At 35.6% G+C, this 27,375-nt stretch overlaps 6 protein-coding genes across 9 annotated transcripts; 2 read left to right on the top strand and 4 right to left on the bottom strand.

Annotated features, from left to right (window-relative positions):
- Positions 1–437: 437 nt before the first annotated feature.
- On the bottom strand, positions 438–977 carry LOC142532515 (uncharacterized). Its single transcript, XM_075638794.1, has one exon. The coding sequence runs from the start codon at positions 975–977 to the stop codon at positions 438–440; it is 540 nt and encodes a 179-aa protein (XP_075494909.1).
- Positions 978–4,427: 3,450 nt separating this feature from the next.
- LOC142533556 (subtilisin-like protease SBT1.7) lies at positions 4,428–6,951 on the top strand. The gene is given in 2 exon segments (XM_075640370.1): positions 4,428–6,290; positions 6,292–6,951. Coding segments are annotated over 2 exon segments (2,307 nt in total). The 5' UTR covers positions 4,428–4,553; the 3' UTR covers positions 6,862–6,951.
- A 2,060-nt stretch (positions 6,952–9,011) lies between these two features.
- LOC142533557 (protein arginine N-methyltransferase 2) lies at positions 9,012–13,174 on the bottom strand. 3 transcript variants are annotated; one of them, XM_075640371.1, is made up of 5 exons: positions 13,023–13,174; positions 12,211–12,294; positions 11,165–11,480; positions 9,678–10,073; positions 9,012–9,492 (listed from the first exon to the last, which is right to left on the bottom strand). In XM_075640371.1, the coding sequence occupies exons 3-5, from the start codon at positions 11,442–11,444 to the stop codon at positions 9,179–9,181; spliced, it is 990 nt and encodes a 329-aa protein (XP_075496486.1). In that variant the 5' UTR covers positions 11,445–11,480; positions 12,211–12,294; positions 13,023–13,174; the 3' UTR covers positions 9,012–9,178. The 3 variants fall into 3 exon arrangements, with proteins under 3 accessions (XP_075496486.1, XP_075496487.1, XP_075496488.1); XM_075640372.1 differs by having other exon boundaries at positions 13,019–13,173; XM_075640373.1 differs by having other exon boundaries at positions 12,908–13,029.
- A 121-nt stretch (positions 13,175–13,295) lies between these two features.
- Positions 13,296–16,468, top strand: LOC142532614 (uncharacterized). Its single transcript, XM_075638930.1, has 5 exons — positions 13,296–13,595; positions 13,784–13,898; positions 14,035–14,685; positions 14,801–14,981; positions 16,151–16,468. Exons 1-5 carry the CDS (start codon positions 13,519–13,521, stop codon positions 16,174–16,176), a joined length of 1,050 nt encoding a protein of 349 aa, XP_075495045.1. The 5' UTR covers positions 13,296–13,518; the 3' UTR covers positions 16,177–16,468.
- Positions 16,469–17,073: 605 nt separating this feature from the next.
- LOC142532612 (uncharacterized) lies at positions 17,074–19,793 on the bottom strand. The gene is made up of 3 exons (XM_075638929.1): positions 19,216–19,793; positions 18,199–18,546; positions 17,074–17,980 (listed from the first exon to the last, which is right to left on the bottom strand). The coding sequence occupies exons 1-3, from the start codon at positions 19,639–19,641 to the stop codon at positions 17,354–17,356; spliced, it is 1,401 nt and encodes a 466-aa protein (XP_075495044.1). The 5' UTR covers positions 19,642–19,793; the 3' UTR covers positions 17,074–17,353.
- Positions 19,794–23,606: 3,813 nt separating this feature from the next.
- On the bottom strand, positions 23,607–24,269 carry LOC142533687 (uncharacterized). Of its 2 annotated transcripts, none has more exons than XR_012816791.1 (3): positions 24,050–24,269; positions 23,837–23,964; positions 23,607–23,789 (listed from the first exon to the last, which is right to left on the bottom strand). XR_012816791.1 is itself a non-coding variant. In XM_075640537.1 (3 exons), the coding sequence occupies exons 1-3, from the start codon at positions 24,200–24,202 to the stop codon at positions 23,693–23,695; spliced, it is 363 nt and encodes a 120-aa protein (XP_075496652.1). In that variant the 5' UTR covers positions 24,203–24,268; the 3' UTR covers positions 23,635–23,692. The 2 variants fall into 2 exon arrangements, 1 of the variants encoding a protein (XP_075496652.1); XM_075640537.1 differs by having other exon boundaries at positions 23,635–23,774; positions 24,050–24,268.
- Positions 24,270–27,375: the final 3,106 nt, after the last annotated feature.

Raw genomic sequence — 27,375 nt, 5'->3', positions numbered from 1 at the left:
CCTTGTATAAATAAATTTTTAGTTTATTATGATAATTCGTACAATTGAAAAAATAAGTGATTTAATAGGAGTGCGAGTAAAAGAGTTGGTAATTGTAATTGACATTCGGAAATGTGATTCTAATTTCTTTTTAAATACAATATAATTCTCCCAATTAATATATATAAAATTATATTAAAGTTTTAAAATTAAATTTAGTGGTGGGATCCGGTTGCGTGGTCAGACTCACGTATACTAGTGAAATTCTCTAGTTTGTTTTTCATGGTTGGGAGTTGGAAGGTGGAGAAATAATGAATATGATTTAATAGTCGACTCTCTTGAATCAAATTCATTCACGTCTCTAGTCCACGTTTCCTTTCATTCTTTGTTTTTTTTTTGTTTTTTTTTTAGGGAATTCAGATATTATGCATTAATTAAATCCACGATAGCTACATCCATCAACCACGATGGGTAAAACCCTCCATCCGACATGAACAAGAAGGATGAGATAAAGCAAAATGCGCTAAACAGTGCGCTAACTTGTTTGTATTTATACTAACATGATCTAACTTTTTAAATCTACCATAAGTCAAGATATCCAATATGTTCAAGACTAACAGTCCTTGATGGTTACGAGCCTCAGACTTCGACGTCACCTCTTTAACAGCATTACAGGAGTCCGAGAAGACCCAAACATCAGAAAAGTTACCTCTCACAGCAAGTATCAAACCAAAATGAATAGCCGAGAGCTCTGCCTCCAACACTGATCCTGGTTTACGTATGCCTATGGCTGAGGCAGCAAAAATAATTCCAAAATGATTTCGAATCACAACACCCCCACTATATTTACCAACAGTATCATTAAACCCAGCATCGACGTCAAGTCGCCACTGCCCCAACGGAGGAGGCACCCACCTCATATCCTTGCTACTCTGCACCTCCCCTGAAGCTAAATTCCAAGCACATCTAGCTGTTCTAAATTGCTCAAGATATGACATTACCCACTCAACTTTAATACATTTGTTGAAAAATATGGCTATTATGTTTTAAAATACAAATCTCTTTCCAAATTGTCCAAGCAAGCATTGCAAACAATTCAAATTCAGCAGGTGAAACTTGATCTATTAGGCACAACCGACATGATATAAAAGACAGCACACCGCATTTCTTTATATATGACGAAAAAACAGATATGCCTTACAAGGGGGACTTATGTTGTCAAAACATCTGTACCTTTATATCTATGTTAAAATTTCATCAATCATGTTTCTTCCACAAGTGATTTGAACATAGTTGTGTGTGTGTGTTTTTTTAGGTATCTACATCTTAGGAAGTGTGACCTAACTTCCTAATTTTTTATATTTATTTTCGAATGCATAAACATACATATATGTGTGTATGTTTTTGTTTTTTGTTTTTTTAATAAAGGATACATATGTAAAAAAAAAAAAAAGTTAGATCATACTTTCTAAAAATTCCAGCATAATCATGAAAAGAAGACACCACAAAACATTGATTATTATTATTATTATTATTATTATTATTATTATTATTATTATCATCATAGTACAATTACAATAATAAGAAGAGTGTGATTCTGTGAGGGCCTTCGAAGTTCAAACAAACGGGTGGACGGTAAAAGACTTTACATTATGTGTTCGATAATGGGCTAAGCCGAAATTATTTTATTTTATTTTATTTAAACCAATTTTGAATTTTGGGCTTTCAACAAGGAGTCGGGGCAGTATATGGGCTTCTTCTTGGTATTTTGATATTCTTCAAAGCAAACAAATCCTTTGTTCTTGGTGTTTTTTTTTTGGTCTTTTCAATTAATTTAATGGGTTTCCAGATAGACAAGTAACCACTCCATTTCTCATCAATTATTGTGATACTTTTAACTTTTGGTACGTAGCAGCTACATATTTAATCTATCTAGTGGGTTGATGTAGGCCGAGGAAAGTTACTTCAAATCAAACTTATATATATATATATATATATTGTTACGTTCAATTCAAATAGAAGAAGTAAAGTAATATATATGATGTAGCCAAGAAATAATAATATTGTTTAACAATGTTCTGGATGCGTCAAATTCAGGTGCATGGCCGACAGCCAAATTCAAAGAGTTAAATTCGATGATCGTTACACACAAATTTTAGAAAATCTTTCGATGCTCGAAACAGCGACCGTCAAATGAGATTTCCGAAAATAGAGACATGAAACACGCACCTTTCAAATGGAGGGGAAGTGCCCTCTTTTCCCAATTTCGATCATATTGGGATGAATAATTTATTGATCGGACATAAATAATTATATATATGTGTGTGTGTTTTGGCTTTTCAATGACTTCATACGTACTACAGACAAACGCATCACCAAACAAAGCATTGAATATGGCAGCGCAAAACCATTATTGGTGGTGACTTTCGTGTCCATATCACCAGCTCATTTATTTTGCTCCACCCTTTTCTCTTCAGCTGTTTACTTTATCATTCCATTTTCCCATATACGAATTTCTTTCCCATCAAATATTATGTTCCACCTTTTTATTATATTATATTATATTATTCTTTGAAAAAAAGATAAAAAAGACGTAAATTCAATCACTTCGGGAATCTTTAACGTACAATAGGCCTTTGCTAAAGGAAAAGTAAAAATATGCATACACACACTCTCACACACAAACATAGATATTTATCATATTTATGAAGTTCACAATTCCTTTTTATAAATTAAGTTCCAACGTTCTGAGTTATTAATTATATGATTCCTATATTTTTTTAAAAAACAAATATGTAGAATTCGAGAGAGAGAGAAAAAAGCAATTTACTGCATAATTAATATTATATATTTAATCTTAATGGCGGCGGCTGCTGCTGCTGCTGCTTTGATTGAAATGCGAATATCACAATACTTAGAATCGAAACATGTGAACACTGGCGACGTGAAGATGCCGAAATAATGTCTTACAAAAAAATGCGCCGGAAAAGCTTAAAACTGATACCTCATTAATAATTAAGAAATTGTTTTTTAAATTAAGCTTTAACAATAATGTATACTAATCATTTAGGCATTTTAATGTTTAAGAATATTGTATAAAATATACATACAATTATTATAACATCTATTTATGGGGTGAGTGATTAATTGTCATATCATATCATATATATCTTATCTAGGACGCCTGATTTGATTGAAGCATCTATTTTACAATATTTGCATAGATCACCATTTTTTTATAAAAAAAAATGCTCCATTATATTATAATTAATAATTGTCCGTTTAACAAGAATAAGTGGTAGGGTCATTTCCCAGCTATTTGCCACTACTAGCTGTAGTAAATTGACAAACACTATATGGCTCCTCCTGTCTTCCTCTCGCCAGCAGTAAATTAATTACATCGATAATGATAATGATAATGATAATGATAATAATAATAATTATTATTACTTCATTCGATTACTTTTGCATGTAATCGAATTCGAGGTTAGTTCAAATTACTTTCATCATGTTCTAACAATTAATCTTATAATTCATGTTTTAACATGTTAATATTAATACACTATCAATATCAATATCGTTTATATATATATTGAGAATTTTTTTTTTTTTTAAAAAAAGGAATGCAAGAGGCCAATCTTGAAAGTATAGAAAGTACCAAGATAATAAACCATAAAAATTTTCTAGAAAATAATTAAGCTTTTCGATCAAACTCAAGAGTCACTGTGAGTTTTATCCCAATTGAAAGAATGCTTGAAATGCCTAAAACATAATACTGTATTATTTATCTTCGACAGACGAGTGATCATTAATAAATATTGGTTCAGAATACACCAACAATAAATTCCAAGCCAATCGACGTGACGAGGCAATTCATATTTCCAACCACACGATTTTTCTTTTATTCAATAAAACAATAATTTAATAGTATATGTGACTAGCTTAATTTTTATTTTGAACATATATAATCAGTGGTCCTTCAGTTCATCTTTGTTTGATATCTTTTATGAAAAATAATATTTTTAACCTAAAAAATAATATTTTTTTTATGAATCGAGTTGAATCGAAAATCATCTTATAAATTTGATATATGACACGATCTCATATGAGATTTTTATATATTAAAAATATATTATCATACTTGTTCTTTTCAACCTGCATTATTTGAATACATCGAATCATTTAAATAATTCTTTACAACTTTCCATAAAGTTTCTCTTTTGCTTCCTTTTATTATACTAATATGTTATTGTTTTAACTCATCCCATTTCCAAAATAACATCTTGTAGTCCAAATTGAACATATCACTGTGATTTCTGATGAAATAATTGTAGTCTTTAATTTGCAGTCATCAACTTTCACATATTTGCCGAACAAAAAGTGAGGTGGGTCCAAATACTTGAGAGAGAAACCTTATTATATACATGGGCAAACAATAAGGAGCGTCCATCATTTATTTTCTTAAGAAAAAATATCTCAAATTCTCGATTGCAGCCTCTGTGTTTACCAACAAAATTTGTTCAGAGCTTCACTCATTCTTAAAACCCAGAAATTGCCAAGTCAAAAAGATCAAGATGTCAAAGCTAGGAATTCTTCCTTTCACGACTTTTCTTCTTCTTCTGTGTTTCTTTCATGCATTTGCTGATGCAGAAAAGAGCAACTACAAGAAGAAGACGTATATCGTTCACATGGACAAGTTCAATATGCCTGCATATTTTGAAGATCACTTGCAATGGTACGACTCTTCTTTGAAGACGGTGTCGCTCTCTGCCAACATGATCTACACCTATAGCAATGTTATCCACGGCTACTCTGTGCGGCTGACACCCGAGGAAGCTCGGATGCTTGAAGCAAAATCTGGGATTCTATCGGTTCAAGAAGAAGTAAAATACGAACTCCACACCACAAGGTCACCCGAATTTCTCGGACTTCTCAACAGTGACGCGTTTCTGCTAGACTCTGGCACAATGAGTGAAGTTATAGTTGGTGTCTTAGATACCGGCGTTTGGCCAGAGTCGGGCAGTTTCGATGACAATGGACTAGGTCCAGTCCCAAGTGGGTGGAAGGGTGAGTGTGAAGTAGGCACGAACTTTACCACATCCAGCTGCAACCGGAAACTCATTGGTGCAAGATTTTTCTCACGGGGATTTGAGGCGGCGTTTGGAGCCATTGAAGAAGCATCAGAATCGAGGTCTCCTAGAGATGATGACGGCCACGGAACACATACTGCGAGCACAGCAGCAGGATCGGCAGTGGTTGGAGCAAGCCTGTTCGGTTTTGCGGCGGGTACGGCGCGTGGGATGGCGAGACGTGCTAGAGTGGCAGCATACAAAGTCTGCTGGCTTGGGGGATGTGTCAGTAGTGATATATTAGCAGCAATGGAGAAGGCAATCGAAGACGGCGTGAACGTGCTTTCCTTGTCACTTGGTGGCGGCTCGTATTCTGATTACTCCAGAGACATGGTTGCAATTGGAGCATTTGCCGCAACATCCCAAGGCATTCTAGTTTCGTGCTCTGCTGGAAATGGTGGGCCAAGTCGTGGGAGTCTGTCGAATGTGGCACCTTGGTTAACGACTGTAGGAGCTGGTACAATGGATCGTCAATTTCCTGCATATGTTAGCCTTGGAAATGGTAGGAACTTTACTGGGGCATCACTTTATAGTGGGAAACCTTTAACATCCTCAACTCCACTGGTATATGCTGGGAGCGTCAGCAATTCATCCTACGGCAGACTCTGCATGAGAGAGACTCTGCTTCAAGAGAAAGTGAAAGGGAAAATCGTGCTTTGCGAGCGTGGGCTGAATGCAAGGTCACAAAAAGGGTTGGTGGTAAAAGATGCAGGTGGGATAGGGATGATTCTTGCAAACACCGAAACCTATGGAGAAGAGCTGGTTGCTGACGCCCATTTTATACCAACAGCAGCTGTGGGTCAGACAGAAGGTGACGAGATAAAGAAATACATCTCGTCCGAATCAAATCCAAGTGCCACAATTGCTTCGGGAGGCACCCTACTTGGAGTGCAGCCATCACCCGTCATGGCAGCATTCAGTTCCAGAGGTCCAAACCCCATCACGCCAGATATACTCAAGCCTGATCTAATAGCACCAGGCGTTAATATTCTTGCGGGTTGGACGGGTAAAGTAGGTCCAACAGGTTTATCAGAAGACACCCGACAAGTGAATTTCAACATAGTTTCTGGTACTTCAATGTCGTGCCCACATGTGAGCGGATTAGCAGCACTCGTCAAGGCCGTGCATCCAGAATGGAGCCCTGCAGCTATAAGATCGGCTCTGATGACTACAGCTTATAGCAAATAGTAAGAGTGAAAAAGGCATTCAAGATAGTGCAACCGGATTGCCAGCAACACCATTTGATTATGGTGCAGGACATGTTGATCCTATATCAGCACTTGATCCTGGTCTTGTGTATGATGCTACTATTAATGACTATATGGATTTTCTTTGTGCCATAAACTACAGCTCAAATATGATCAAAATCATCACAAAGCAAGAGTATTCCTGCAAGGCGGATAAGGAATATAGGGTAGCTGATCTCAACTACCCATCTTTTTCAGTTCCCCTACAGACAGCTTCAGGCCCAAATGGTGGTAGTACCACACCATCAGTAATCAAATACACAAGAACTCTGACAAATGTGGGAACTCCAGCAACTTACAGAGTCTCAATCCCTCAGGAGACGAAGATGGTGAAGATGGAGATTGTGCCGGATGTGCTAGATTTCACCAATTCAAATGAGAAGAAAACTTACACAGTGACATTTACGGCAAATTCCATGCCTTCGGGCACAACTAGCTTCACTCATTTGGAATGGTCGGATGGAAAGCACATCGTTAGCAGCCCAGTTGTATTTAGTTGGACATGATAAAATTAACACAACGGTCCTATATATGCACATACTATCCCTTTCAAATCTCAATATCTTCGCACAAAATCCTAACATTCTATTTGGTCTCTTCGTTGTTATAACTGAGGTGCAATGAGAAACATACTATTCGACGAACTCTAAACTGCTCCAAAATGAAGTAGGACTGCACAAAAATATTCCAAGAAAGAACATGAAAATGATCATCACATCGTTTAAGCAAACAACTTGAAAAGCCTACAAGATAAATTTTGTTGTGATTTATTAAGCAAAATAATATTTACTTTGAAAAGGAACGACAAAATAGCTAAATGCATGCACCATATTTTTTTCTATTCAATCAGAGCACCTGTTTAATTCTTCTCAACAAGCTCGTATCATTCCAACTTCTATCGAGCACTGCAGCATATAATAGTACACAAGAAAAACAAGTCAATATTTGTACCCAAAATCCATATCCCAATGCCTCCTCCACTAGAAGTTAAGACAATGGCTTCTGATGATAAAGCCCAAGTTCAGATAAAGGCTTCTGATGAGAAAGCCCGATCTATTAATATATAAGTCCATCATGTCCCAAGTGAAGAGTAGGCGGATTTGTTCCAAGTGTCACAAGATTGTTAGCTAAATCTTTGTATATGATGATGCAAACTGTACACGATGAATTAAGGAGAAATGAAAAATATTTTCCCTTCCTTCATGCACGACTTTTCTTTCTAATTCTAGAAGTTTGGATAAGTACTCAGGAAGCGAAATTCCGGCAAAAAGAATCGAGGAACGGTAACGACAATTACAACAAATTATTCCATGCAGCGATCGAAGAGGGAAGAAGAAATATAATGGTCGTACGTGAAGAAACTTCTTCATATAAATTGTCCCTTTCTAATTAATTATCTGTCGATCGTTACCTTCATCTACATATATTGTTAATATTACGATGATACAACAACTTACACCAGATGGCTTCGTTTGCGATCGAGTTGGCCTGTAGTTTTGAGAGTCAACGCAATACACAAATGTATTTCAGTCACAAGAACACATACATCAAATCAAAGAATTTAGTGTACACAGAAGATCACGTGGTTCAGCTTTGCGGCTTACATCCACGGGAGAACATCCCAATCTCTTTTATTGATCACCAAAAGTTGAAGTACAATCTGGAAATTACAGAGAAGAACAATCACACAACTCTCACATAAACTCTCTTTCTTTTCCAAGTTACTATTCTCACTTGTGTTTTCGATCGTATCTTCTCTTCTCTTGATTGTAGGTTCTTCCTTCGTCCTTCTGATAACCATCATGATATATATCATGACTCAACAACAAGCTTTCCTTTCTTTCAAGATGGTCACCCTTTGTTTAGCTGAGTTGTTGTAACTGTCACCAACTTCTTTCCAGTTATTACCTTCCAAGTGCTTGCTAAGACCAGGACCTTTCTTTGAGAGACATTTAACTCAACATACATATTATGTCAAGTTTGCCTATACTGTTCATTTTATAACTGGATTAATAATCTGAAAGGATTCCATCAACTTTCTAGCAACTGTGAAATAAAAGCATTGAACATACATAGAAACAAGTATACTGAACAAAATACTTTAATTAGTTAGCCAGAATCTTGTACGTTTCTCACCCTACTCACACAAAGCATAATCGAAGATTATATATATGGTAATGAAAATGAGGCACGAGAATAATCCTTTTTATGATTTCTATTTTAGAGTTCCTGAAGGATCGAACAGACAACTTTTTGATTTGATTCAGCCACATCCTACTACCAAATCATCTGACAAAAAGTACATTCTATGCTACACAATGCACCGGTGTAGCATCCACCCTTCTCAAATATAGGCCCCACCCCAGGAGAAGGGTACATCATCCACGTTACTTGGTGGATGATAGAATATCCCCTGATAAGAACCGTTGCTTTATTTTTTTCCTTTTTTTTTTGTAGAAGTATCTAACTTTTTCACATAATTCTCTTTTGGCAGTTAAGGCGCAAGACTTGGTACTTCTCGCTACAATCAATCTTCTTGAATAATTTCATTAACCGGAAACAGTCACACAAAAAAAAAAAAAAAAAGAAAATTCACTTTAAAACAAAATTTGAGTTGTTCAATTTTTTTTTAAAAAAAACGAAACGTAAACAAAGCTTAGCAGTGATAATTAAGCTTTATATTTCAAAGTTCTTATATCACTCAAGACAACAAATTAATCTTAGCAGTGAAATTATACAGCGAACACCCGCATATTCTCTGGTCACTAGTGCAACAAGTTGGAGCATGGATAACCTAAGGAAAAACTAAGTAAACCCAAGAAATCATCCAGAATCATCTGAACACTGACAAACAGGAAGGTAATAAGTATCCAGCTGCCAATACTTGTGTTTCACACCCTCCCAGGTATCTTCTCCTAGACAGTCCTTCACTGGTAAGGGTATCAACTGTGTGAAGTAACCCAAATGCTCAAGTTCCAGAGCTACTAGCTGACAATAAACCATGTGAAAGAAGGCATTACTGCCACAAAACCCATTGAAGAATGAATATATTCCTCCAGGCTCCAATAAGTGAGGAAGATGGTCGTGAAACTCTCTCATATCTTCATAATACTCCCCGTACGTGTCAAAAAATATCCCTGAAAAAGAACAAATATGTCGTTTAGGTCAGAAGTACTTGATATACCATTAAAGCTTACATCAGATTGAAATTTCTATACGATGAAGCTAACTGGTCTAATTCAGAAATCAGAGCACACAATGTTCTTCTGCATCTCCTATAATAGAAAGCAACCACCAAAGATAATTATATGGGTATTTTTACCGTCGTATGATTTGAGTTGAGAAAGAACATCCTGCCAGCGACCAAATATTATCTTCACGTTCTTCTTTTCACCCCACCCAGTCCGAAGCATCCGATTATAAACCTCTGGGTGAGCTTCGATGATAGTATGTGACAAGGGGTTGTATTGCTGAATTGCAGTATCCACAAGACCCATGCCAAAGCCGATGTTTAATACATGCCCACCTCCAGAGCAAATAGTTTTTGCATGAGCTTCCATGAGTGGCTTTTCCCAAGCCATCATAACTGCCTTGCTTTCTCTGTCCATCACCTTATCCTCACTAAAAGTAACTCTGTCGTCCAGATAATCCCCATTAGGATTAGCCTTTGCACTGTCTTTTCTTGCAATTGTTCCAAGAATTAATTCGGCCTGTATCCCTATTAAATAACTGAAAACCTTGTAATTAGGTGAATCAACTTTTTTCAGAAGAAGGTAACCAATTGAAAATTGCAAGAACTGTATTTGCAGAAGGCACTAATCCAAAAGGTAAGATTTTTACCGCTGCTAGCTACATAGCATAACCACTGTGCAAGAAAAATAAAGCAGCTGCAGAATTTCATAATTGTGGAGAAACATGCAAGCAGTCAATACGATTGTACAATGCAACTTTGAAATATGTCTAATAGTTATACAATATTCCTGGACAAACAAAACGTTAATTTGTAAATGGCTATATGATGCCTATCTATGGTAAGAAGCCTGCTGTTAGATCACAGTCAATATCTACAGCAATGTGAGTTGTTCAACCGCTTAGCGGCCACGTGACCCGTGATCGTCCACATCTATATTTTTGCAGGGAGGAATCAACAAGTGGAAGGTTATGAATGCTACTTGCTACAGATACTAGGGGCGGACCCACAAAATTTGAAGGGGTTAATCATTGAGGTGGATTGAGGGCAGCAAATTAATGTAATCCAGTGGGCAAAACTCGAATCTTTTAAAAAATTATACACAAAGATTCATTTTTTTCTCATGAGGCCAATCTGATGTCCCTCTTATGGACTTCTCTCGTGGATCTATCCGTGTGTACCATCTCCCAAGCTCCTTAAGCATTCCGCCACCAACTGGGTTTACCATGACCCTAAAAGCAGGAAGTGGACGAAGGTGGGGGGCAGTTGCCTCTCTCCCTCGTAATCTTTTGAAAACGCTTGTATATTTTTCAAATAAAAGGATGATTTCGCCCCGGTAAAATTCTGATATATGATGACGCAACTATAGTTGATGTTACTAGATAAAACTTATGTGCAAACGCAACGACTTAACAACTAATTAAATAGCAACTCAAAAAACGACCCCGTTTTACAATGGTTAGCGTATTTGTCCAAAGAAACAGCAACCACCCGAGCATACAAAGGGGGAAAAAACAAATACTTCAATAACCTTCTTATAACTTCAACAAAAAAATCTCAAATGTCAGGAAGACAAAATGAATCAAGCACTAAAATGTGGTAATTCTGTCGTAAAGGACCTGCATTGAGAAGGATATCGAAGGAGGATTGATGGCCACTTTCCATGGCGAAGTCTCCAGCAGAGAGATTCGAAGGGGAAAGTGCATTCCAAGGGGCACCGGCGTCGAGGAGCGCCATCACCACCTCCGCCCAGCCATTTTTGGCGGCGTACATCAGCGGCGTTAGACCATCCCGGTCGAAGTAGGTGACATCAGCTCCAGATTTAAGCAAAGATGCTACCTTGGAAACGTCGCCGGTTCGAGCCGCCGCACAGAGTGATTCCTCCTTGTTCTCCTCCATTGCTGTGGTTGCTTAGTTTGGCTTCAATTTGATCGTCTGCATAATAATAATAATAAACTAGCGGACTGCACAGCGGTATGTATGAACCAAGAGAAATATGAATACAAATTTTTCAAGCTGAAACAAAAGCAATATCTTGCTGTAATTAAAGTAGTTTTCAAAAAAAAATTGAATGAAATATTCTGATGCTATTGTTATTCTCTTTATTCATCCATAACTAAATATGATACACCTTAATTATGCTCCTTAATAATTGTATACATCAACAAAATGTACTTCCTAAAGATATAAAACAAAAATAAATAAACATAAATAAAATTAAGAAAAAGGTGCCGAAAACTAAACTTGGTGATTAATTCAATATAGAGAAAAGTGACAGAAGAAATATGGTTTTAGGCTTTTAGAAACAATCAATTTATGGTGGTGAAGAAGTATGTTGATCAAGCGAATGAGTCGAGAGAAGAATCTGCAATATTAGTACAGAATAAAGCAAAATATTTTACAGAGTTTTGTGAGTAAGGTAAATCTTTTGATAATTTGTGCCCATAAACACACATAAATAGGCTTGTTCAAGCTCTTGTCAGTGAAAAAATTAAAACATCAGTAGGGTTATTCAGTGAAGGAATTACACATAACTAAGGTCATTCAAGCCCTTGTGAATGAGGAAATCGCGATTCTTCTAAATTGTCATTCAAAAAGTACACAAAATAGCTCAAATCCAAACATTTAATGGGTTAACAAGTTTGCTAGCAGTATCATCCTGTACCTGATAAAGGTTGGTCTTTTGTCACTGGGTTTCCACAATTCAGAGGTTTTTTCAACCTAGAACGAAGCTTCAAAAGATATTCACCTGAGAAATAAACAGTAATCAGAACATGCATACGATGAAGATAAAGTTTTTTTGGAAGATGAAAGAGTGGAAGCATGTTGAAAAAAATGCTAGTACGAACTCAATGCCGTCTATTATTTTCAATATTTCATCACAGGGTAGACGTACCTATATTTATTTATCCCAAAATTGAAAGTCGTTTCCAAATTTAAATCATTATTCGAAAATAATACTCGTTTGAAAAAAATAACTACGGATTGATGGCAATTATACTTGGATCCATTTGAACAGCATTGTCAGTTACAAGCAAAATTAGAGGAATACTTAGTTAGCAATTTTAAGACAGAGAATTGCACCCATTGCTGAGAGAACATCAAAAACATTTTTCCTCAATTGTTAAAGACCTTTTCCAGATTTCATGAATAAAATTCGAAGCTAAAAACAACAGAGTAGGAAGCACATATCAAGCTTCAAGTATAAATACTATAACTCAATTCTTATAGAGGCATTTTATCAAACAGTTGAAGTTCAAATTATATAACACTAACAGTCAGTAAGTGGCCTATAAAATTTGAATCCCGTCTAAAAGCATCCAAATAATAATGAAAATCAAGTAATGTACTCGAAACCACACCATATAAATCCGTCGGCAGTTCACAATGACATGAAGTTGTGAATGCAAAATGTTTATGATGCGCGTAAAATAGAAGCAAATGGAGAAATCGTGAGAAGAAGAAAAATCCACCAACTTCAGATTCATGGTGTTGAAATTTCCAGCTGGAGATCAGTTAAACAAATCCCGAGAATGGAGAAATGATTAATGTTGCTGTGACATTGAAAGGAAATCTGTCGAGAGTTGCATGTTGGGAAGGTGTGGGAAATGCAGAAAATTTTAAAGTTGAATATAAATATGAAATGAATTTTAGTATTTCTAATATTAATTAAAATACTTTATTTATTTTATGACAAAAAAAATAATTGCAATATAATATATATTACATCATAATCCATTGCTGGTCAAAGGCACACTAATTTTGACTGCTAAGCCAACGGAAACCGCAATCGATATCAGCTGCAGCGCCACGACGAGATAAAAATATGATATTTTTTTGGCTAAAAATATCGCCAAAATCCAGAATCGAGAAATATAGAACGCCAGCTTTTCGATGGTTTTGATTTTCTCCAATTTCCTTTGTTATCTCTAAATTGGGTCTTCATTTTTCATTTCCTTTTCGGGGGGAAAGCATGGCATCTACGTTTGACAGATGGGAAAAAGATCCGTTTTTCTCTGCTGCGGAGGAAGTCCAGGAATCTGCCGACAGGTACTTTGAATTGTCTCTTCTCTCCATTAAGTTATTGGGCAATATAATTGAAATTTTCATTTTGTTCGTTCCTCCACCGACAAGCATTTTTTGTTTAGTAATTCGTTTATTTATTTCCTCTGTTGCTATTACGCTATGGTACGATTTGTTTGAATTGTTGACACTTTTTAATTTTTATTTTTTTGAAGAATGGAATCAATTTATAGAACGTGGATACATGCTAAGAAGGATGCCGCTGGGCTTTGGGATTTGAATGAGCTTGGAAGAAATCTCCGAACAACTCTTGGCACTACCAAGTGGCAGGTCATTTGATCATACCTAAACATCCATTAGGTTCTCGTACAATCACTGTTTTCTGCGGTGTAAAGTTTTCTTTATAATTTTACTGTAACTGTTTTTTTATTAGTGAAATGGATGTAGATGTTTGCGTTTGATGCAGTTGGATGAATTTGAGCGTGCTGTTAAATCAAGTTACCCTAGCAGTAGTTCAGCTGATGATGCCAAACATAGGCATCGTGATTTCATAACTGCAATTGAGAATCAGACATCAAATGTTGAAAACTCTTTGAAAGAATCATCATTCTCAGATGGCAGGATGCCATTGCCATGGGTGCGATTAAATGAAGGAGAGCGCAATGAGCTTGCTTTGTTTCTTTCAGGACCTTCGCCGTCTTCCACAAATAAAACCACCTTAAAACTTCAAGATAAGGATGTGGGAGTGGAAAAATTGGAAGAGGGTGATCAGCAGTTAATGACAGAATGTTTGAAACCATCTTTTCAGTTGGTCGAACGGGGTTTATGGGAGGCTAAGGAGGAAAAGTTTCCAGGGCATCGAAGGACAGCTAGTGCCAATGCTGAAATTACATCATGGAAAATTTTGGTGGCTACTGATTCTTTGCATCGTGGCTCCTCTGATGTTCTGCCTGATACACCCCCACGTAAAATACCCAGTTTTTCAGGATTTCTGAATACCATGGAATCATCAATGTCTCAGTTGAAGTGGCCAAAGAATGGTTACAAAAAGCTAAATCTTATTGATCGCCTTCAAGAAACTGATACTACATTATCCCTTTCTCAAAACATAACCAGAGTGCGTAAATGATTTTCCTTGGTACCAAATCGAATAATGCTCTTCTCATAATTTTCATGATCTCTAGCTGTTTTTGACTTTTCGTATCTTGATGGTATCTTTATTTTCTCTGAAGGGCGTCAAGATATGCTATGAGAAGAACAAAAGTTGCCTTGATGGCTATGATGATTATTATGATAGGCAGCTGTATGGTTGGTATGGTGCCATCCGGAGACAGCTTCAGAGGTCTCAATATCTTATGCAGTACAGTCGACCTGTTCAAGTCATTTTTTCCGTTATCCTCATTTGTTTGCTTGGTGAGCCTGCTAATTGATTTTTTTCATCACTATCTGCTATGCTTTTAATTCTTCACCTTCTATGATCTTCTTTGGCAATGAAATTTTAATCGAGTCAAAGTTTAAAATCTAGTTGTTTTGTTGCAGGTTTTATCATTTTACTTATTTCAAGTTTGATCGCAAAATTTTGTCTTGAATCTGTTGCCATGAATATGTTTTAGGATGAATTCCATATTATATTTTCCCCTCGTACTCTAGCAATTGATATGTGGTTTCAGGACTCAATGATTGAATGCTCCGTTTTTCAGTGTGGATCTTCAATCGACACTAATTTGAATCATGTCCGACCTTAAGATCCATTTGAAAAAAATTATTGATATTTCTCTTCATGTTATTGGTACCTGTGGATCGTTCATGACTATAATAATCAGAATTTGTATGCACTTAATGTTTTTACACCCCAAATTTGTTTTAGGAAAAAATGTGGAAGGATAACCTAGTCTAAAGGAGCTTGTTGGGGGCATACTATCTCAATAATGTAAATATCTAAGGTGCATTAGGAAGAAAGATATGAAATCAAATAATATCTAGTTTGTGATTCAAATCCATTATATTTGTTTGGACACCTTAAAGATTTGGTGAATTTGAAAACCTTAGATACCGTTATGGATTATTATAAAAACAGAGCATCCCTATTACATTATTTTAATGCTTTATAGATTTGTTAGGGTTGACTGTAGAACCCATCAGATAAACTAAACTTTCATTTTCATAGTACTGAGATTTCAGTGTGTTTATGCCATGAATGTGCATGCCCTTCTCATCTAGTTGATTCTTTAGTCAAAACTAGATATGGCAATAGAGTTGGTTTGAAAGCTATTGTATTATTCTATAAATTCTCAATTGACAATGGTCTTAATAGTTGCTCCTTCACCATACCACAAAATTCTGGCAAGTAATAGACGAGGTTTAAATTAATTGAGCTTCCTTCTTCATGTTTTCGCATATTCCAAAACCTTAGTAACATATACACCTCACTCTTACCACTTCCTTATTGTCAATGCATGCATTAATTGCAACTATTTCCACAACTCAGTGACAGGCAGATTGTAGATAATAATCGAGAAGTTGGATTTTGTACATGGTGTGGTAAGCTTATACTCTTTGGTGTGGTTTTTTTGCTCGTGCAGTTATGTTGGCTTTGCGCGCATTATGAGGAGCTAATTGTTTCTGTAGTTCATCCAAGGTTAGAGATCACAATTGTACAAGCCTTTATCCCACGACTTTCCTTACAGCGTCCCCTTTTGCTTGTAACTTACTTTGGTAATACACACTATTGATCCCTGCCTTCTTCGTGGCTCTTTCTTTTTGGTTTTGTATGTCTTCGTTGGTGATATGTAATTTCGTGCATTGTGGGATGAATTTTGTTTGGTTAATAGGATATTCTATTCCACCATAGTTGGTGGAGCTAGTTAACTAGTTGTTATATTGATTCTTATAGCATGTTCGGCCCAGTGTGTCATTCTAGATGTAATTTAACTAAGTAATGCCATTGGTTTTATCATGTAACGTTGAGTAGCGAATCAAGGGTGTTTAATTTTTGTATTCAGAGGATAGTGTTAATTCCAGTTTCATTTACGTATTTATAGTAAATTAAAATTTACCCATTGGATCTACTTTCGTCGTATCGGAGAAGAAAAATATTTGGTAAAATTCAATTGTAATGGAAGGAAATGAGCAAGCCTCTATTGCATAGTGGGCTGGACAAGATATTTTAATATAATACTAACCAATTGAACTGTAGGGATAACTCATTTTAGTTTATTAAATTAAGTTAATCCGAAATTTGCTAAAATCAAAATAGACACCCAAGTCCCTAACCAGCAATAAGCTGCCAGCTTAACAAAACGCGATTCGATATGTTATTTTATGTATCTGAACAATTACACACACTCGAAAAATGGCTTGCTCAGTATAAGCTCGACCTGAATCGTGACAAGGCGCCTTGCTTACGAGATAAACAGATGCCGTAAGCAGCCGCGAAACTCTTCATTTCAAGGATCCAAAAAACAATCTGAACCAAATATTATGATTTATACCGCAAAATCAAGAATATACAAATAAATCCTATCCATTGAAAATGTTCTAGTCTTTGATATTATGGAATTTTACACAACTATGAAACAAAATATATGATTCTTATAATTATATTATACCATTCAAAAAGTTGATTCCCACCACATACCCTGCACTGGAAAAACCGAATCGAGACGAAGGCTTGTTTCAAAGTTATATACAGCTCCAGATATACTAATTTAGCTAGTTCGTCAGTCTCTTTGTACCATGAAACTAGCCTAAAGTTTCCTTTTTCGAGAATTTGGCCACCTCGTCTCTTATCTGTTCATCCTCACTATAATGTTGTTGCCATTGCCATGGCTCGATTTTCCCAATGCAGCAACTTTGGCTTGATAAGCTGCAGAAGCTGCAACGGCACTCTTCACTCTCTCCTCTTGAGGTAGCTCGCAAGTTTCACTGACGGAACTGAATCTTATCTCTGCAGGAGGGATGAAACAGTCCATGGATAGACCTGGCACATTGAATGCAACTTCCTCGATGGTCCATGCTTCCTCCATTCTAGTCTTGGTGTGGCTCATTGCTGTTTCACCGAACCTGAAGAGAGTAACCACGGATCGACCAGAATGAGCAATCATGATTCCCTCAATGGGTCTGTAGTCATCAAGAAATGAATTGATAGTAGTCTCCCAATACACAGCATCTCCTCCATTCGATTGGATACGGGTCAAATGGGAGTCTTCTAAATGCACAAGCAGACCTGTCTTCTGGCTGAAGTAGCCGAATAAAACATGTCTAATGATCTCTGCAGGTCCTTCGCTCCTGGCTTTCAATGTATGAGGATCGGCACCGAGTTTGAGAATGAAGCAATCCTCTCCACCGATTTTCTTCTCTCCTGTGCACCTCGCAGTAGTAAACATGTTCGCTGTAGTCCTTGGATCAAGACCCTGTGATTAGAAGCCGTGAACCTCATTTAAGTCTGGTCGGTTGTTAAAGTTTAAAATTATTATACCGCCACCTCCCATAAGCACCAGCTTTGGGACAACTGTTTTTTAACACATGCCACAAGCAATGCTCAAGTCTAGAAGTCAAAATCAACATACGCTTTACAGCGTGATGATTGGAGTTACACAAATAGTCCATCATCAACAGTAAAAAACCTTACCTGAAGGGCGCGACGAAGGGGTCTAACAGGTCCTTTAGCAGCATGCGCACCAAGCCAAGGAGTATGCCGCCACACTAGCTTCCCATTGCAGCCAGCATGAACCTTGCTGCCTCCCAGTGCAAGCTCAACATACCACATGTCGGGATTCATCTGCCAGAGCACGAATCCACCCGTCTCTGCTGCTTTTGCGGAGTTCTTGCTCTTGATAACCTTCGTGGCTGTCTCTATATCAGATGCTAACATTTTGACCTTACCCATTGCATAAGCGTTCTGGATTGTGTTTTGAAGCTTCTGCCCTCCAGTTGCGGCTAGATATTGCTGCAATATGTACTGGGCAGAAGACGTTTCCTGGATGGCATTTCCACAGAAATTGCTATCCATGTTAAGAACATTTATACAGTAAAAAGTGACCAGAATCCCAACAAAGACCATCGTGAGTAGTACAACCTATTTATCATACTTTATTTCAGTAGAATTGAGGAATTAACGAACACATTAAACAAAATAGCCAACAGTAAAAGGTCTTCATCCTCATTGCATACTAGTATACCCCGAACATTTCCATATTTTTGGGTATTTCCAGCCAGGTCCTAACAGGTAATTCGTGTAAATACACTAGAACAATCAAAAGATAAAAATCCACCAATCTTATAGTATGAACTCAACGAAAAAGAATTTCAAGCAAGCTTGTAAATAGTTTAAGAACTCCAAATCTCTCTTGCTCTTGAATATATCTAAATTATATGCAGAAAGAAACAAGAAGAACAAGACAAAGCATCTTGTAGCCAAAAACACCATAAAAAAAAAAACTTGCAAGAAAACAATTTTTTAGTCCGTGAGGCACAAAAAAACCATTCTTGTCCGACCCAACCATTTCACAGTCGATACAAGTTTAATATAGCAACGCAAGCAAATGCCAAAAAAATGGAGATACAGCTGAAAAAGAAAACATTAAATGCAACTAAATAAATAATAAAATTAAAAAGATACTGAAACCAATAGGGAGAGATGACTAACAATCGGGGTGTCCTTAATACAGAGGTGAGGCAATGGGTCGTTATTGGTGACGTGCACAGGGGCAAGCGGCGCACCCAGAACGCCGAGAAGCAGCCTCAGATCGGACCTCGAGTAACCCGGCCCGGAAGTCGAAACAGGAGGAGCACGACAAAGCCAATGGGCCCAACGCTCGTTCCTCGGGTCCCCGGAATCCGACCCGGTTGGGTCCGGCCCCTCCCTCAACGGCGAGAGCGTATCAAGCCCGGGCCTCATGCCTCCCGATCTCGATACCGACATTTCTGGCGGGCCCACACTACCGCCTCTCCTCCTCCTAAGCAGACCTGAGCCCGATGGCGACGTACTCCGGCCCCTCCGTGACCGACCCGGGGATAGCCCCCGGACCACTTCCTCCTTCAAAGCCGAGAAAAATCCCTGCTTTCTCTCCATAGTCACAGTAATCTTACAGAACGAGCCTTGTTTCCAAGCTTAGAAAATAAACAAGCAGAGTGAGTGAAAAAACAAACGAGGAAAGAGAGACGGGAGTAGCAACCAACTGGGAAGGTATACACTCACTCGGCAAAAGAAGTAAGAGGCAAGGAAAAAGCGAATTGGTTACGTTTAAAAGAAGCAAAACATTTTCTTCTGTCCCCCAATTGTATGTATATATTATTTACACACTAAAGGTGGATTTGATTATAAAAATTAAAACAGAAACTTCCTTCTCTTTTTGTACTTTGTTTTGTTAAATATAAGTTGAAACAATGTTTTACATTGATATTATTTATGTATATAAATAATAAAAAGATATAAGTAATTATTTTTAAAATCTAAACAACTTGCATAAAATCAAATATGGTTATATCAGTATTTTTTCAAAATTAAATCAAAATAATGTATAATATTACTCAAATAATATTTTTAATACAGTTTGAAATCTAATAATATATATAAATAAAAAAAATTAAAATAAGGAATAATATAATTTTAAAGAAAATAAAAAGCAAATTTTAAAAAATTTAAAAACGAGTGTTTTTTACTGGTTTTGATTGGTGATCATAAAAACGGTTTACAAGATTGTTGTGTAAGAATGACAACGATGAAGGACGAGTTTGTAATAATTATCTCATGCCTCAAATTCCACCATTGTCTCCATAATTGCCTCGATCTCGCTTCCCCGAATCGGCATGGATCAAATCTCCGTCTCTGCCCGATCTCTGTTTCAAAAAAATAGTAGGGTCGGGCGAGAAGGGGTTCGAGAAATATCCGAACCCGAAATTATTATTATATTATTATTATTAATGATAATATTAATATAATAACAATAATATTATTATTATTGTTATTATTTTCGAGACGGCTTCGAGAATGTATATATTATCCTCGTACCCGTCTCGAAGTATTTTAGAGATGTAAAAATCCTTGAACTTGAAAAAATAGGAGATTTCCGATCCCGTTTCAGGTTTCCCGTTCCCGAACTTGTGGGAAAGATTGTCACCTGTATTGTGGTAGACTGGACTCATAACCGGTTTCCAATAGAACTGATGGAACCAACTTATCCAATTCGATTTTAAAATACTGATTTGTATATTTGATAGATAATAACTGCGGATTTGTCCGTCACCAAAAAAAAATCTCTTTTAAATGAAAGAATATCGAAGGATGTCGTCTCATAACATAGAATTTTTTGGGATAAACAAACCACCATTACTATAAAGTCAAAGTAATTTAAACTTTGAATTTATAGAGTGAGTGTGGTTAGCCGAAATTTAGTTGATTCATCCACTGGAGTAATTATCACTCATTGCACGACTATTAACTACAATAATATTCTCGTACGTTGAATTCATATCATTTGGTCATGTTCGATTTTATCATTCTTTATATATATTTTTTTTTTGCGAAGGAAAAATATCCAAACGATGCATTATTTTTAATCTTTTGTCTGCTACGTCGTCTAAGTGAATGTAGATCATTCTACCAAACAACATTACTCTTAAAAATTATATATTTATTAATTAGGACATAAAAATAAAATCCACCTCCTCGATATCTATTATAAACATGTATATTCTTTTTAAAGATTGAATACTTTTATGAGAAAAATATATGTATGAGTTTACGTGTGTGTGTATATATAAAACAAACCATTTATGCACAAACACACGTAAATATATAAAACATGGGATTATTGTATTATTCAAACTTATACATGAAGTATGAGATTTGTGTTTATAATCCAGATGAAGGGAAAATGACTGTTTACTTGACCAAATTATTCAAATATAAAAAAAAGGTGCGACGTTACTTTTAATGAAAATGACTGATCTGGTTTTTGAGCTGCACATATAGAATCTGCTATTTCACGTTTATTTTTTTTATTAAATTTTTATTATTGTTGTTGCATCGGATTTCACGTGAGGATGGCAAACTCCTCAGATTTTACAAAAATCCAACTTTCCGTTAAAATAAATTTTAGGAGATCGACGATACAAAAAAATCAAGTTAAAAATGATATACATAACTGTTCCAAATATGTTCAATTAATACATATTTTGGCCGCTGTTGTAACTTCAGTTTCAAATGCCTTTTTTTCCTCTTTGACTCCCAATGTGGTGAAATTTTCACCACATCGGACTTTTAAATTATTTGGTTTATGGAAATTGGATTTTATAAAAATACCCATATGAGATTATAAAAATGTATGATCTCTAATAAATTACGATTTTCAAAAATAAAATAATTTTTTTATGAGAGCCTGCAAACTGACGAACTTTTGACCAGAAATGAACACAAAGTCGGCGACCCGAGGAGTCCATGGAATCATCTGACACGTACAAAGCCAAATGAGTAACAACAAGGTGAGGTTCACATGCTCAACGCATATTATTTCCAGTGAGATTATATTAATAGATTGAATAATATAGATAATCTAATTATGGATTAAATCAAGAGATAACTCGTTGAATATGAAAAAGGATCGAAACATTAAACCTTATTATAAAAATCGAGAAAAAATAAAGAATGGGGGGAGACTATAAAAATACAAAACAGACCCAGAAAATACTATTTTAATATATTGATATATGAAATGCACTATATAATATATAAAGTTAAGTGGGAAATAATTATTATTTATCTCATTAATATTAAGATCATCACGCAAAGGTCAAAGTATTGAGATGGAAAAAGCTACATTAATTTTGATTACGAGAAAGGTCAATAATAGTCGTGACCGTGGTGGCGCGAATGGCGGGGGATAATTGGACCAAAGGCTTCTAATTTAGTGATGGGAAATCGATGATATCAATAAATTGTACAGTCAAATTATATATCTGTCACAATAAATTTATATAGTGTGCAAAAAAATATGTATATGTGTTATTTAAGGAAGTAGAACGCAAATATACCTTTTTGTATTCCAATAGCATTTTTTTTTTTTTAATTGGAAACTTTAGTGTCTTAGCTCAATAATCGTGGCGGAAGCTTGTCGTCCACCGAATGGCTTTATGTCTAATTATCTTTTTTCAAGGATAAGCTAAGATTTGATATCATTTAGGTCCTTGCAAATAGTACTTTTGAGAATAGACTAAATAATTGTATTTCTCTATTTCGTCTATTGGTTAAAATAAGTGCAAGATAATATATTTTATTTTTCTTATTAACTCCCAATTATTTTAATTTTTTTTCAATTTTGGTTAAAAATTTAAAAAAATGTGAATTTATTTATAAGAAATATAGTGTTCATCAGTCAACCTATGCAACATGTGTGTGTGTTGACAGCTATTATCTAATATATGATCATACAAGTAAAAACTAAATAGCTATATACGCGTTTCAATATTTGGCATGACACGAAATGCAAAACCATAAATATCAAATGATAGATTTTATAGAAGCTGAAAATGGGTTGGAATTTTCAGCTGCATTCAATGTTTATTGTATTTTCTGTAAGCCCATATTTTGGATATCTTTTCAAGATTAGGGCCCAGCCCAAGTGTATTCTCATGGAGGTTCTGAAAACCCAATGGGTGATTTTCCAACCAAACCTTTGGAACTTGACTGGTTTAAGAGAACATTTTGCATGATAGAGTTTTTTTTTAAAAATTTTATTTTTATTATTATTACAACGTGGAATGGGGTGGATTTTTATTTTTCGCTTTTACTGGGTTCGTATGTATTTCCTTTAAAATGGAAAGGTAGAAATATTTTTGGTTATGACAAAAACAAGTTGCACCTTTTGAAATGTTTTTCTTTGATAAAGTATTTTAGAGCAAAAACCTCTTTTTTGTAATCAGAGAAAAGTACTCGCAATCCGTGTATGAGTGTGAGTTTTCTCTGAGGTGGAAGACCACTCGAACAAATAGAGATTTATCAACAATAACATAGCTAAATACACGAAGCACTTTTTTGAGTAATGACTTCGATAAAATTAAACGAACAAAACCCAATGTGATAATGTAAAAGAACACATGGTATCAAACATCATTTAACTCGATAATTAGGTTGATGCAGTGCTAGACCGCAATCTCGGGTTTTCGGTGACCGGTTCGTTTAGATATGCGTACTTGCTCTTGGTCCACCTGCACATTCCCAAACTTTATTTGTGAAATTTAAACTCAGAAATTATCTAAACTTAACTTACCAGTCCTTTATTCCCACTCTTGGGATCCCTTTATGCTCATATTTTTCACCCGAAATCTTTGTTCCCATTTCGAATTCGACTTCCCTTTTCTCCTCCAAGGACTCCTCAAATTGTAGGTATTCATCATACTACACATTTATATATATATATATATATAAATGTGAAATTTAAACTATATGTATTCATATTCATCAGATCATATATAGCATATACCGTGAGATTGCGAGTGCGTATACGAGCTGCAGCCTTTAAAGCAGCATAGAGATGATCTTCCTCTACCAATCTCCTCTGGTTCCAGAAATTTGCGATCTCTCGATTAGTGACACTCAACTCAATCCTTGTATTAATCGAAACAACATTCTCCATTACAAGTTTTCTTTAATTATTTAGTCACTTTCAATCAATATGCACAATTTAAATAGAATGTTAATGGATTAAGAATTAAAATGATTCAATATTCTTTATATCAACTATGGTTCCACCCAACCTAACTTTCAAATATTGGTTGTTGAGAAAATTTATTAAAAAATGAATTTTATTTTTGTTTCCAACGTATGACGATGCAATGTCCCACCAACCTGTTGAATTGAATAACGATGTTTATACTTTGGTGAATTACAAGATTAATTCAACAATCAGCATATATTTGAAAAGCTATGTATAAACTGCAAAAAATAATTTGAATAATTTGCATACGTATTGTATACATAATTGCTTGTACACGGACAAAAAATAGACGAGGCATTAAATATAATACTCACTATATATCCCTCTTTTTTTCAATTTTAAAAAGGGAAAAAAAATTTGTAGAGTTCATTCTTTTTTTTTTTTTTGCTATATCCATTAAAATATAATATTTCGACTCCTGTGTTTGATATCCTGAGATAGAATTCACAATTATGCAGGTATCTTAATTCAGCCATAAAATATAACATCAAATAAACTACATCATGTGTTTCTCTGTATTGCTACATTCAGTTAACCCATAAATATGCAGCAAGGAAAATAACATTAAACAACAGGTAACCAACTCCTAAACCTTCACAAAAATAATGCCAAAACGTTTTGGAAATAATGAAAATAAACAAATCCGAACTGCCTCCAACTTCTGTCCTCTTTCATTTATACACGCACTATGCATTATGTTGCTTACTTTTTTCCAGATACTTAAGGTCTTTCTTCCATAGAGATTGCTTTGCATGGATGCTGCATTCACTTGGATCAAATTCCTCAGAGCATCATGGGCGTGTGACACAAAGCTCAAGCTAATCCCAGATCAAACAGTGAAATGGCATTGGATATCGTGTGAAAGAGAGTATGTTTTTTTTACGTTATCAAGAACAGGGAGTTCTCTTCTTGAAAAGATCATAAACCAGCTTCAAGGACAGTAGATGGATCCACCCAAAAGTGAAGCAAACTAGATATGACCGTAACATTTTGCTTTTCTCAAGATTACTTTTGTTCTAATGATGCTTAAAAAACTTGACCCGATGGCAATTTCTTGGTTGCCATCTGAATGAAATCTTCAGTTAAAGAAGAAGACACTTTGTCGGCAATAATACACTGTAAAACTGCAAAGAACTTCCCAAGTTTTTGAAATATCATGAGCGCGGTTTTAATTTTATATGAAGTATCTAATAGTTATAACATTAAATTGATAACTGATAATAAATAATTATGGGATCAAGCTCGTTTTCTCGATTCAAGCATGATTCGAGCTTTCGAAATGAGTTGGTAAAACTTAAGCTAGAGATTTAAATTTTTATGGGGTTGTCTCAAGCTTAACCAGATCAATTTATAGTAGCACAATCAATGAAAAGAATTTCAACACTTGAACTTCGTGTAGCTGCTGCAAATAAATTAAACATGTTCACATAACAAGAGGTAAATCATTATGTTCTGAAAAAACTGACAAAAAACTGAGAAGTTACAAAAGCTATGAAACCAACAAAATGAGGATTCGTAAAGTTTATACAGCGTTGAGCTACATTCTTGGTTTCACACAAACGTTGTTTCTTAGTCGTAATATGTTCATTTTATGAAAATCTGTCGCCAACTCCGTTCATCTCATTCATGTTTATGAATAGGAGGATGGTGAATCCATAAGATTCTTGAATCGGAATCAAATTTGACTACCATTAAGACCAAAAAGTAAACCGCACATATTACTCGTTTTCTGATCAGACGAACTTCTATTTGTGAAGTACTTCACTTTCAAGTTTCAATGGAAGATCATTTTCATGAAACTGAAAATCAATAAAATTAAACCAAATCTGACATTATCATCCATAAAATCAAATAATTCAGAATCACCAAATTTTCGCAACTGAATCTCAAGGCGTGACATTGTAGGAAATTCCCTATACTATCCCAAAACATCGAATATGGCTAGTAAATGAAATCATATATAGTAATCTGAATATGCTAATGATTACTTATAAAAAGCGACTCCATGATTGAGCGCCACCAATATTCATAACAAATTGAGATAAATTCTAACTACACGTCTATCTTCCATTCTTTAAGTATATTGACTTTATAACAATTATAAATCAAAGCACCAACAAATGCTTTAACCAAGGATTGGCCAATCAACGGGCGAAACATACTAATCTCATTTTAGAAAGGCAGCACTAACCATTGCTTACTAATACAAGGAATCCAATGCACATAAAATATTTTATTACCTCATTATATTCTCGAGAGAAGTGTTCTACACAGTATGTTATAACATGCTGGCCACTGGGGTCATTAGCCAAAGCAATAGCAGCAGGGATGAGGGCAGACTGTTAATATTGGTACTTGGATCTAACTCTACGCTAGCTCGAGGGAGAGGATTGTGCAAGTCCATATATACAACTCCCAGGTATTTTATCCGACCGATGTGGGACAACTAACACACCCCCTTATGCTCAGGAATGAACATTTGAAGCGTGAAGTTTGCAAATGACCCAATTATGGGCAGAACTAGTGACACAACTATGGGTAGTCTAATACATAACAGTGGAACCTGAACTCTAATACCATGTTAAGATTGGCACTTGGACCTACCTCAACCCTAAAAGCTAGCTCGAGGGGGGAGGATTGTTCAAATCCATATATACAACTCTCATATATTTTATCCAACCGATGTGAGACAACTAACACAGACATTACAAAAGAAATTTGCTGCGGCGAGGTAAACTTCTCTAAAAGCCTGTTCATCGCTTTAGCCCTGAACAACCAAGCGTATTCAGTATAAAAATATACACCACAATCGTATCCGTAAAACTTTAACAGTTAAAAAAATTATGGATTCGTACCATTTGAGTTGATTCAAACATTAATGAGCTTAAACGGGAATTTTTTGAGGGCCAAAATGATCCTAGTCCTTTGTTCTTCATTGCAGAACACAAAAAGTTTCTCAAAAAATTGACTTCCAAACTGATTTTTCATCACAAAGCTGTACGCATCTCCTGCTGTTGATGGTTTTTCTCCATATCCATATTCTGTGAAATTGTTAGCCATGCACGTACTTTAAAATTAAAGCAAGAATTTAC

The sequence above is a fragment of the Primulina tabacum genome, chromosome 18 (genome assembly GCF_025594145.1).
Source record: "Primulina tabacum isolate GXHZ01 chromosome 18, ASM2559414v2, whole genome shotgun sequence".
In the NCBI taxonomy this organism is placed as follows: domain Eukaryota; kingdom Viridiplantae; phylum Streptophyta; class Magnoliopsida; order Lamiales; family Gesneriaceae; genus Primulina; species Primulina tabacum.
This window is presented reverse-complemented; position numbering and strand designations above follow the sequence as displayed.